This window comes from Protobothrops mucrosquamatus, unplaced genomic scaffold (genome assembly GCF_001527695.2).
Source record: "Protobothrops mucrosquamatus isolate PMUCROS unplaced genomic scaffold, P.Mucros_1.0 scaffold4894, whole genome shotgun sequence".
In the NCBI taxonomy this organism is placed as follows: domain Eukaryota; kingdom Metazoa; phylum Chordata; class Lepidosauria; order Squamata; family Viperidae; genus Protobothrops; species Protobothrops mucrosquamatus.
This window is the reverse complement of record NW_015390781.1, coordinates 56,888-69,930: the sequence shown is the minus strand read 5'-3', so window position 1 is coordinate 69,930 and position 13,043 is coordinate 56,888. Positions and strand designations below refer to the sequence as shown.

Below are 13,043 nucleotides of genomic sequence, written 5' to 3'. Positions count from 1 at the left end.
AGACTAATACAGCTCTCCTACAATCTCATTGTTATGCCTTGCACAGAAATACTACTTAATAGTGTTTGCCCTCTGAGCAAGGCTATAGAAAACTCACTTTTTAGCTCAGCAACAGAAGCCATGCATCCATCCCAAGATGCTAGAGATAGTAATCTACTCTGGAAATGTTTTAAAATTGTTGGTCTTTGTGTCTTTGGGGTTAGCAGAAACTCCTATTCTTTCTAGAAATATTCCCATTATAAGGTTATCCCGCTAGAAGTTCTCTTCTTTAAAGCACAGGTTTACATTTTTAGTATCATCCATCACTGTAGCCTGCATGTATACTCTCTGTCACAGATTGCTTCAATAGAAACAAAAAATAAATTAAGTTACTTGTGATAAAACAGAGGGTAACACTTGATTTGTTGATATGATTTGCATAATGCATAATGTTTAGTCCCATGCTGGGCATAAGAAGATCATTTAAAAAGCAACACAAAATATTTTAAATGGTTCATTTCAATACTTACATAATAAAATAGTAAAAAGCACAAATTGATGAATGAAATGGAAAAAACAGATAAGTTATCTGTCTATGAACTAAAAGAGAGGGCCAAATAGATTAGAATGAAGGTGATCATTTCTTGTAGACTGGAGTGATGAAACCACGCAGGGAAGCGAAAAGGTAGGTTTAACGATCAAGGAAAGATTAAAATGTTATGCCTGAAAGAATATGGTAAAATAATGTAACCTAGACAGTTATGATGTAACAATTCAAATATATGAAAGTTGTATGTTACGCACCAATGAATGGTGATAAGGGAAGAACCAAAGAGGATTTAGAGAATATTCTGAGTGAATGAGATCTAAGGACAAATTAATTTTGTTAGATGGCATGAATGGATGTGTTGGAACAAGATGAGAGAGAACAAAAAAGTAACAGGGCCATTCAGAGGCCCAAGAATGAATTCAAGTGGTGACTGTCTGCTGATCATTTCCTCAGGGGAAAAAAAGTCCATTTGTTTTGAATATATGATTTCAGGTTTCATATATGCACATGAAAACAACTGAATATAATATGGAACAATTCCTCAGGGGCCACAGGAGACTGCAGGAAACAATAAAGGATCAGTTAAAATCCTTTAATTCCTCCGGCGAATACCCTGTGTGTGAAGATTTGCTCATAGTAGATACGGTTTCTACCAGCTTTAGAATTAAAACTTTTTTTTTTACAGTATTTACAGAATACATCCACAAACATACAGAACATCATGATATATTCACTCTGGGATCCTTGTCAGGATTCAGTTCTGCTCCTATAAAATGTGAGATATTTCAAGGTGTTTCACATATACTAAAAAGCTGTTCTTGATTCTATCCAAGACTTGAGATATGTCACAGCTTTGCCCTCCATCCTGCCTCCCTTTCTCTTCCATCCATCTTTTTGCAATGTGATATGGCATTGCTGAAGTATTGCCATTGTAGAGTGCATGAAATTTAATTCCATTTCTCAGTGGAGAAATCCATGATTCCATCGGCACATATCTCCAGCATTAAACTTAAAATGCTCCCTGGTATTGTTTTTAATAATTTATCTATTCTGCACCCCTGGAGGTGGAGAGGATTCGCCTTTGGATTCATAGTTCTATTTTTATGTAAATAAAACCTGCTCACGTCGACACCCAAAGGCAGCGAACCATCTAGCTGTGGACTTTAACAGCTGAATGGCAAAACTGGAAGTGACCTTGTACAGGATGACCTTGAAAGCACAGAAGTTGCTTTACTGGTGCTGCACTTTCAAACTAAAATAATTCAGTTGAGCGAAGCAGTGATTTTGACTACACCATGCCCTCCATCTCTTTCTTCTTCTTCTTTTTTTTAACACTATCCGATAATTAAATAATAAAGTACATAAATCATTTTTCTAAACTTAACATTTGCCAGCTAAGTAGCGTTTGCGTTTTTCTTGTTCGTCTCAAAGAAAAGAGCAAACAGAAAAGCTTTGCACAGCTTCAAGAGAAATAAATGCAAACCACAGAGAGTTTTTACAATGAATTATAACCCCGAAGTTGTGGTTTAGATGTTCGCATTTGGGGGAATGTAAATCAGTTCTATGTCTTGATCATTGTTCTAAAGTGAGACATTTGACAGGTGTTTAGATGGTGATTATTTAAGTCTGTAATTACCTTGCAATAGGCATAATCTAATATCCATACGTATGTAAGAAAATGGCTTAACAGAAAAGCGTTTCAGATGTATTTATGTCACTTGCAAATTCACTATCATGAACATTATTGATAAATTATGTCTGATACATTATATCCCAAAGACGGGATGTACTTTTTCATATATTTTGGACTATATATCAGATTGTGTTTGCCTCACTGTTACGCAGTAGGGGTTTTGGCTGGTATTTGAGCAGTTGTTGGACCTTAGGGTACAATAGCCTTTCAAAACAGAATATTTCCAGTATTTGCGCACATTTCAGGAAATGGTTTACCAAAGAAAAACATCATATTTTTTCACAGCCAAGTGGCTGCTCTTACAACAAAGCCTTTGCGATCTTTGTAAAAATTTATGTGGTTCTCCCATGGTATGTGCGTCAGATGACAAAGGAAAAGTGTATTCATAAAGAGTGAAATAATCACCACTTCTAAGTGAAAATGGGACCTAGAGAGCCTGGCATTACAAGATGCCTTCCACGAGATCAGGATCGTGGTTTCCCCATTATGATTCAACAATTCAACAACTATTATGATTCCTCCATTTTTACCTGTACAGATTTTTGCTGATATTGGTACTGAGCTTCTCCTTTTTCAAACTGGTTCTTCACACTTGCCAAGCCTCCAGGTATTCTGCGTGCCCCTGATTCCTCCAGAGCCTGGTGGAGAAAAAACAAAGTAAAGAAGTGAAAACAAGCCCTTAAAAACAGCAACGGGCTACTTTTGGTGTTTTTGTTTTTGCTTCATCCTTGAAGTCAGTGTTGATGGGTGGTGAATGCCTGGGCTAGTCCCTGCAGTTTTCTTGGCAGGTTTTCAGAAATGGATTGTCATTGCCTCCTTCCTAGGGCTGAAGAGATTAACTGGACCAAGCTTGTCCAACTGGCTTTGTGTCTAAGGAAGGACTGGAATGCACGGTCTCCTGTTTTCTAACCTGATACCTTAACCACCACACCAAATTGGCTTTCACTTAGGTGTTATGATATTCCATAGCACTTCTGAGTTCAACTGGCTTTACTCCCAGGGAAAGTGGGTATAGGTGGTCCTCATTTAATGACCACTCATACAGCGACCATTTCAACTTATGATGAGTGGCAGTTATAACTGGTCTTTAAAATTCTGACTGGTGCATTGCCCTGTGGTTACATACAGTAACTGCAATTTGGATGCGTGGCCACTGGCCTGGATTTCCAACCGTCACAACTGTCCTCTGGCCATGTGATCACAATTTGTAACCTTCCCCGCCAGCTTCCCATAAGCAAAGTCAATGGGGAAGCCAGCAGAAAGTCAGAAGTGATCATCACGTGAGGCCATTACTTAAGGAGCCCCAAGGTCCTCACTTAAACAATGGTAAACAGAGACTGCTGGAAGTGCCATTGCTAAGCGGCTCAGTCACATAATATCACACTTTACAGTTGCATTGCTTAGCGTTGCAAATTCTGAACCAAATTACCACTATTCACCATGGCCTACCTGATTAGGTACTACTTAATTATAAATTTTATTTCTCCCTATTCTTACAAATTATCGTGTTTTGTTTTAAAGTTTGTGTTTTTTCAAATGTCTATGGAGATCCTCAGTCATCCAGGTCACGGTTGTCCCAAAGGTGCTCTTTTTACGAGGCAACTGGACTTTCTTGTTTTTCCTTGGAGACATTTTGCTTCTCATCCAAGAAGCTTCTTCAGCTCTGACTGGATTCCATTCCCCACCATCCAGTCAGAGCTGAAGAAGCTTCTTGGATGAGAAGCGAAACATCTTCAAAGAAAAACGAGAAAATCCAATTGCCTCATGAAAAAAGCACCTTTGGGTGTTTTGTTTTGTTTTTAAAAAATATTTTCTGTTCCAAGAAACTATAGAAACATACTAAATACTAAAAGTATTTGAAAAGAAAAATGCAAAATATCCAGGGCCCAATGCTCTGAATGGTTTTAAATTTGTTTTGCTTTACTTATAAAGTACAGTATATTTTGATATTGGTTCGTTCCATTCCATTCTAATCCAGCTATGTACAGGCCTTAATAAGTGATGCCAACCTTCTAAAACAAGCTCATGAAAAGAATCTCAGCAAAATGCTTAAAATGTGAATGCCTAATGCATTATCCAGATTTAAGCGGAAGCTTACAGTGATATTATTATTACCGCATTGATTTAAAAGATTAAAGAAGCACTAACAATCAGTAGCCTTCAGTACCTTCTAATCCAGCGTTTCTTCAGGACCATTAACTGCTTTATGCCATCAGGGGCTCAGAGACCAGGAAGAGATTCTACTGTTATACAACTGTGAATTAATCTCTTTTCAAAACCCACACAGGCAGTCTCAGGAGCCTCTTTTATAATGTTGAGGATTAGTGCAACAATGCGGACTGCACTTTTGTGTTTTGGGGGAAAAACAACAACAACCCCAATTCATATGCTGGCATTGTGAACCACATGTGATTTAAAAGCCTAGGTTTGATAACAAATTAGAGACTGGGAATTAGGCGAGAACATTAAAAGCCTCCCTCTGGATCTTGTCTACCCTGGTCCACAATGCTATTTGCTTCTCGCAACCGCGGTGGGGACTAATCATAGTCTTCTCAACTTTTCCCATTTGCCTCTTCATATTGCTTTGCTTCCTTCAACTTCAGTGGACTGCTGTTATTTTTCAGAGTTTTAACAGGAGGGGGTAAAAGAGTGAGCTATCAGATTTTATTTATTTATTATTTTTGTGTTTTCAGATCAGTGTTTGACTGCTATTAGCTGCCTGGACTATTCCCTGTGGTTGTCTTGGCAAGATCGTTCAGAAGTGTTTGCCATTGCCTATCTGGGGGTGGGAGAGAGGGACTGGCCCAAGTCATCCAGCTGGCTTTGTGCCAGAGGCAGGACTAGAACTCAACATCTCTGGGATTCTAGCCTAATGTCTTAACCACTACCCCATACTGGCTCAGGTTCTGCCACACTAATAATTAGCCCCAAGTATTGCTCTCCTTCATTTGCCTCTAGTCGTGCTTTGCCTCTATGTGGTCATGTTTCAATAAAATCTCATTGCCCTCTTTCCTGTTATTGCCGTTGGACTGTCCTCAAGGGCTCAGCAGGAGTAGGGAAGGGGGAGCCCTCAGGCAAAAGGCAACACTTCAGTACTGCTTTTGTGCAGTGGTGGGATTCAGGTATGTGAACAACAGGTTCTCTGTGTGGATGCTGCTTCCAGAAGTCCATTCTGGGCCTGGGCAACCAAAAATTAGCTACCGGTTCTGCTGAAGTGATGCGAACTGGATGAATCCCACCACTGCTTTTGTGTCTGCAGAGCAACCCTGGAGGAAATGTCTCCTCAGGATGTTTGTTTGGATGGGTTACTTAGATGGTTAGATGATTTGTAAGGGGCAAAATGGATCCCTGGAACCTTGTAAGCTTTTTCACTTTGGAAAAACTGCAGTTCTTAAAATTTTCAGCCACTTCCGAACAATATTTGGCTGTTATGGCTTTAACTTAATTTAAGAATTCAATACCACCAATTTAAGTAATATAAATGTAATGTATTTATTTTCCCCTTCTAAAGATTAAATATTTTATGGCAATTTTGGGTGAGGGGACAGTCCTGAGTTCTATTTTTAAGCTGTAGACTCTGTTCCGCTGAGATTGAATTTAATCCCTGGCAGATAAAAAGCTGGACCGATGATTTGCTCTCATTGCAGCCCTATTGATTTATCCATTCACACTTAAAGTTTCCTAAGTGTATATCTTGGTATTTATTTCCTACCAGTCCAGAAGTGGATTTGAGGCTCCTTCTGACTATACTCTGCTCAGTGGCATCAGAGCTGCTGCTGCATTTGTCCTTTTCAAGCTACTCAGATAATCAGGTGCATCATCCCCCAACTCCTTTGTATATCTGCCCATACTCTGTTGACCTTTTGCAAAGTTTTAAGTGTGAAGAACCCTGTTACTTGGCTTTACTATTAGTTATTTAAGCATTGCAGTTGCTGTTTGTACTTATTGTTTTAGAACAATTAACCAGTGGAACAACCTGCCTCCAGAAGCGGTGAATGCTCCAACAGTGGATGTTTTTAAGAAAAGACTGGACAGCCATCTGTCCAAAATGGTGTAGGGTTTCCTGCCTGAGCAGGGGGTTGGACTCAATGACCTCCAAGGTCCCTTCCAACTTTATTATGATTATGATTATGATTATGATTATGATTATGATTATGATTATGATTATGATTATGATTATTATTATTATTATTATTATTATTATTATTATTATTATTATTATTATTATTATTATTATTATTATTATTATTAAATGTTTTTATTTGTTTTATAATTTTAGAATTGTAAGCTACCCAGGGTCACTTGGTTGAGTTGAATGACTATGGAAATTGAATAACTCAATATATTTTTTTCAATTCCCATATTTGGGACCAGCTATTCACAAGATCCCTGTCTGTCAACATTCAACTGTATTTATTGGCCCTTATCCACTACATTTCCAGTGCATAGTGGTTCACTTGGGCGAGTTGGGCAACAATAGAAATCAAATAAATACATAAATACATAAATACATACATACATACATACATACATACATACATACATACATACATACATGGTATATTCGGTGACCCAGTACTGTAAGGGACAAGACAAATGTGTGTGCACATACAAATACATATATGATCAAATGATACCTTAATAGGGATAGAAAAGAAGCTATTAAGTCACGATATGTTATATCCTCTAGCATGGCACTGCCAAGTGGTGAGACCATACAGTTTCAGTTATAGAAAACTTACAGCTATTCCAGAATGCAGGGGTTTGAGAAGCTAAGGCATGTCTTACTCACTACACCCATGTATCTTCTCTACTTTAAGAGCGGTGCTGGCTACAATAAGCTACCAGTTACAATTCAAAGTGTTAGTTCTCAAGATCTAGATAACTCCAGAGCCTCCTTTCCTAAATTACATCTATCTGTTCAGTAAGATTAAAATTGGTGTGTTCGTTCCAAGTACCTGCTCTCAGACACCCCAAAAATCTGTGATTTTTTTCCCAGTTATAGCACCCCTTTTTGTGGGTGCTATAGCTTGTGTCAGACATTGAAATAGCCTCTTCCCTCCTGTCCTTTAGAAAGTCCATTAGGCTTGGGAATGTTACGAGGGTGAGGAATGGTGTTTGGAGTTTGGACTAGATTGAGTAATTTCCCCTTTTTTCCTTCTTATGGATTTGCTGGAGTGTTAGTGTTTGTTTNTGCAGCACGAAGGTTAGGGAGTTTGGATGTCACGCATACACAGTCTGTTGAGGGCAAGAGGGGAGAGAGAGAGGTGGATGGAGGGAGAAGGAAGAAGGGGCAAGGGGGGAGAGAGAGGGAGGAGAGATAGTGGGGGCAAGGGAGGGGGTGGGGTGGAGAGAGTGAGTGAGAGGGGGGAGGATGGAGGACTAGAGACAGCCCCCATGGGGGGGAATCAAATGGCATGCTTGAGTGGTGAAAGAAGGAGGAAGAAAGGAACCAGCACGCTTCGGACGGGGGGGAATAGAAAGGGCTACGCCCACCTGGAGGACGGGAGTGGAGGAAGTTGTTGAAACACTTAAAGGGACCCCCTACACGGGAGTAGGCACCTTGCCTCTAGCACGGCAGGAGCAGCTGGGTCCGATGACACGTAGCAGAAGCCGGATGCAAGCAATTGACACACACACTTTATAAGGGTTTCTCCCAGACTGTTGTTTTAACGCCCTGATGATGTCAGATGGGTTCTGACGAAAGCTTGGCTCAGTAAATTTTTTAAACTTTTATACTTTACTTCTCTTGGTGCTCGGTTTTATTCGTATACATACATACATACATACATACATACATACATACATACATACATACATGGTATATTCGGTGACCCAGTACTGTAAGGGACAAGACAAATGTGTGTGCACATACAAATACATATATGATCGAATGATACCTTAATAGTGATAGAAAAGAAGCTATTAAGTCACGATATGTTATATCCTCTAGCATGGCACTGCCAAATGGTGAGACCATACAGTTTCAGTTATAGAAAACTTACAGCTATTCCAGAATGCAGGGGTTTGAGAAGCTAAGGCATGTCTTACTCACTACACCCATGTATCTTCTCTACTTTAAGAGCTGTGCTGGCTACAATAAGCTACCAGTTACAATTCAAAGTGTTAGTTCTCAAGATCTAGATAACTCCAGAGCCTCCTTTCCTAAATTACATCTATCTGTTCAGTAAGATTAAAATGGGTGTGTTCGTTCCAAGTACCTGCTCTCAGACACCCAAAAAATCTGTGATTTTTTTCCCCCAGTTATAGCACCCCTTTTTGTGGGTGCTATAGCTTGTGTCAGACATTGAAATAGCCTCTTCCCTCCTGTCCTTTAGAAAGTCCATTAGGCTTGGGAATGTTACGAGGGTGAGGAATGGTGTTTGGAGTTTGGACTAGATTGAGTAATTTCCCCTTTTTTCCTTCTTATGGATTTGCTGGAGTGTTAGTGTTTGTTTTGTAATTGAGAACCAATGCTTAAGTGTTTGTTTTGTAATTGAGAACCAGTGAGTTCTACTTCTGCCTTAGGGCTTAAGTCAGCTGGGTGATCTTGAGCCAGTCCCTCTCTCTCTCTCAGCCCTAGGAAGGAGGCAATGGCAAACCACTCTGGAAATCTTGCCAAGAAAACTGCAGGACTTGTCCAAGTCTTGAAGACACATGCACACACAAAAATTAATGGTTTTAATCTAAATTATGAAGAATGAAAATAATATGCTTCTCAGAGCTGGCTCCCTTTGAAGTGGCTCATAAGTCTTCTAAAATAACATAAATAAATGTAATAGAAATAGAAACTAGTTAAAACTCTGCTAGTTAAAAATGTCTCGCACAGCAGCTGTAATTGCAAGAGGATCCATTCTTCATCAGTCTAAAGTGGCCCTGCTCTAAATGCAGCAGCTGCTTGGGGCAGAAAGGTGGAATTGTGACATTATTTAGGAAAAAAACAAAACATGCAGCCTTCTTTAAGGAGAGTCCCTCTATGGCAGAGGTCCCCAACACCCAGTCCATGGACCGGTACCGGGCTGCGGCATGCCAGCAATCGGTCCGCACAAACAAGCAAAGCCCCATCCACGGGATGCAGGCAGCACACAAAACCATGCACCCTCTGGTCTGTGGAAAAACCTCTCTCCACAGAACCGGTACCTGGTGCCCAAAAGTTTGGGGACCTCTGTTCTATGGAGTAACCATCTGTTTTTACTCTAAGCTGGAATGTTCCAGGAAACGGTTGGCTGGTTATTACAAGGGATGGTCACCTATTTCTACCTTTCCTATCAGAAGGAATAATCTGAGTTAAGGCAGAAAAAGGTGCAAGGAGAAAACAGCCTGCCAAGAGATCATAAAAAACTGATGGTTTAGTTTAAAAAACGTAGGAATGAAATTATGCAGAAAGATGCAGAGATCATAAAGTCATATTTTTGACTTCACATAACTAAGCTTGCCATTTCACAACTGACTGGTGTTCAAGTTGCACTGAATTCAACATTTTGTCTGGAATTGTGTTATCGGGCATGCGTGCTCAGCTTGGGATACACTCCACACAAAGGAGTGCTATTTCTGAAGAAAAGCAAGTGATGAGAAAATGCTTTCCCTGCTGAGCAATTTTCTTCTCCAAACATTGATACAACAGTCAAAATTGGGAGAACTGAAATAGAAAAATAACCCCCACCATTTGCTTCTCCAACTAAAACAGCTCCTCCTAAACTGTCTTGCATGTAAATAGAGTTTGCATGTAAATATATATGCAGTTCTTTTGTTTCATCTACACCATTGTTCATGTAGGGTGGATGAATGCGTATTTCACTCCTCCGATGCCAGCGTGAAAGACCTGTATATTTGCTGCTAGCATTTTTGTATCGTAAAGCTGTGAAAAACAGATAAACACCCATATTGCAAATCTTCCACTGTGCTTGTTAGCTTCTGGAAAAAAAAAACAAGGGAATATATCTGCAGAATGAATTGAAGGATTTTGTGGAATACGGTTTGGGCAAATATGAGTTCACATAGGGACTTTGGAGCTCTGGATTTGGTAAATTATTTCACAAAATAGCCTCAAAAATAAATTTCAGAAAACAAGTTCTAGAAAACAAAGTAGAAACATGCTTTCCCACAACTCTTTTCCCTCAAAAATCCTATGCCTGGATTTCAGGCAAGGAAACAAATCCGATCTGTGTTGCGGAGATCCAAATAGGTGAATTGACTGGTGTTGTTGTGCCTCATCTCTGTCTACCTATTTCTTCAGTGTAGCATGAACTCAAATTGAGAGGTGGGCTGAGGGCCACAGAAATATGACTTCATTATAGACTACGTTTCTGCCACTGGGTTAGCAGGAGCCTTTAGGGACACATTGGACATAGCATCCAGCCTGACCATACTCCCAGATGTGTTGTTGGAGAACTCAAAATTAATGTTGAGGCTCTCCTAGTGGAAAGGTTGGCAATTTACACTTTTATAACAAATCTCCCTGTGTATAAGGGCCTATGCATAAGATAAAGCATGTCCTTCATTTAGTTTTTAGTTTATCATATGGAGTGATGGTAGCCCATGTGTTTTGCTTTGCACTTTGGAATTGCTTTGAAGATAAATTCACTCACCTTCTTATCACTTTGGAATTTTGCCTTTGGAATTTTAGATGAGGTAGTCCATTGAAATAGTGGACTACCTCATCTACAAATAAAGCATCCTTTTCATCTTTTAAGTCCATGGAAAAGACCCTTATAATTTACCAGTTTACTTCATGCCCAACAAGCACAACATGGCCTATTCAAATTAGCCTTAATGGATTGATTAGATCAGGGATGTCAAACTGCCGGCCCGTGGGCTGGTTGCATCATGTGGAGGCCGTGCCCACCCCAGCTCCGGCAATGCGAAAAAAGTTGTGATATGTCACAACACATCACGTGACATGGCGAGTTTGACACCCCTGGATTAGATGGATCCAACAATTTATGAAAGGCATCCTTAGTTATGGAAGCTGCTGGCGTTAAAGAAGACATGGCTTCACCTGTTCCCAATGAAACTCTCTAGAGCAGGCATGTCAAACTCACGACGTCACGTGATGTTATGTGACGTATCATGACTTTTTCCCCAGCAATGGGGTGAGCACGGTTTTGTTGTGACGCATCTGGTGGACCAGCAGTTTGACATGCCTGCTCTAGAGCAACTGTCACTTGCAAAAGATCAAGACCACATGTGAACTTCCAATTAAGCTGATTTATTACTAATCATACCTATGCACAGCCACTGAACTACTATTCAAGTAATGGTTAGCACACTAGCTTGGTGCTAGATAAGAACTAAAGAAATTCAAGAGGGGTTGGATTTAGTCCATTTGTGGCTATGTAGAGATTCTAGGCTGATTCCTATTTTGACTCTGCCCCCAGATTCTGTCACTCCTTCTCCTACAGAAACTCACTAATACCCAGGAATGAATATATTTTCTTTGTCTTCTTTAGCAAGTGATTGAGAAGATGGTGTCTGGAACTGCAGACATTAATGGAGAAGAATGATTATCTCAACCCAGAGTCTGGATCTGGGTTGAGGTTCAGGTTAGAACAAATTGACCTGTGCCACCCTGACAGTTGTCCTGCAAAATATAGACAGAGAGGATATGACTATGGAGCCTGACTGATTTCTCAGTGGTTTGACCATATGGACATTGCGTTTAGAGTGGCTCTATTCTAAATTCCAGGAATGGTTTTATAGAATAGTATTAAGTAACTGTATCTCTGCATAAAGTATTGCTAAGTCAGTACTAACATATTTATGAAGTCACTGGAGATGGTTTACTTATAACATTTGAACCAGGAGAGAGAAAACATGTTCTAAATTAGTACCCAGAATAAAAAATGTAGTGGATGAGGGCCAATGAATGCAATTTTAATGTTGACAAGACAGGGTTCCAAATATGGGAACTGGAAAATCTGTCTGTTCTAAATAGACTTGCACTCTAAAAGAAATGCCTATGTAATTTTAGGGCAATCCTAATATCATTGTCGTCAGATACCTCTGGGTCCTCTGTGTTCAGAAATGGCAGTTGCCATTTTCAGTTCCTCTAACACCAGTGGTGGGATTCAGTCAGTTCGCACCACTTTAGCTAATTTTTTGTTGCCCAGGCCCAGAACAGACTTCCAGAAATGGCATCCACACAGAGAATGGGTTGTTCGCATATTTGAATCCCACCATTGTCTAACACCTATGTTCTTTTCTGGACAGGTACAGGCTAGTTACAGCAGCCCATATTTTGATAATCTTACCATTATAGTCTTACAATGTGTGCCATCTTATCTTACAGTTTGGAAACAGAATACCTGAGCAATTTAGTGCATTGTTAAAATCCTCCTATTACATTTGAGGTTTATGCTGTTCATACCATGACTGAATGACAGAATGATACATTTCAGACATTTGCAGGTGATTTTTGAAATGCTCATACTGCTGAAATTGACACGGTACTTTCAATTACATCATTAAGTGCCTATTGAAGATAACTCACTTCCTCTGTATAACAATAAGAAGCTATGTATGGATTGTTTTGTTCCTTTCCTTCTTCTGCCCCATCCCATTGGTTTAATTGAATATGCTTTATGCACTGTCTGAATCTATTAAGTTTTATTATTCAGCCTTAATGATCTTTTTTTTTAATAGTTTCAAGATGAGACCGTAAGGTAAACTGTATCGTGATATACTATATACATAACTACATAAATTATATAAGCTGCCTTTGTTTAAAGTACATAGGGATGCATTACATAAAAGAGACCTAAGTATGCATGTATATAATTTTAGCATTAAAAACAAAACAAAATATAATTATATAATATAAAA

At 39.5% G+C, this 13,043-nt stretch overlaps 1 protein-coding gene across 1 annotated transcript in view; it reads right to left on the bottom strand.

Annotated features, from left to right (window-relative positions):
* Positions 1-1,882: 1,882 nt before the first annotated feature.
* Positions 1,883-13,043, bottom strand: part of LOC107299422 (xin actin-binding repeat-containing protein 2) — a 55,466-nt gene continuing 44,305 nt past the window's right edge. The window contains exon 4 of the mRNA XM_015828782.1: positions 1,883-2,860. Coding sequence (XP_015684268.1) covers positions 2,732-2,860 — 129 coding nt within the window. The 3' untranslated portion in view covers positions 1,883-2,731. The remainder of the gene's footprint in view (positions 2,861-13,043) is intronic.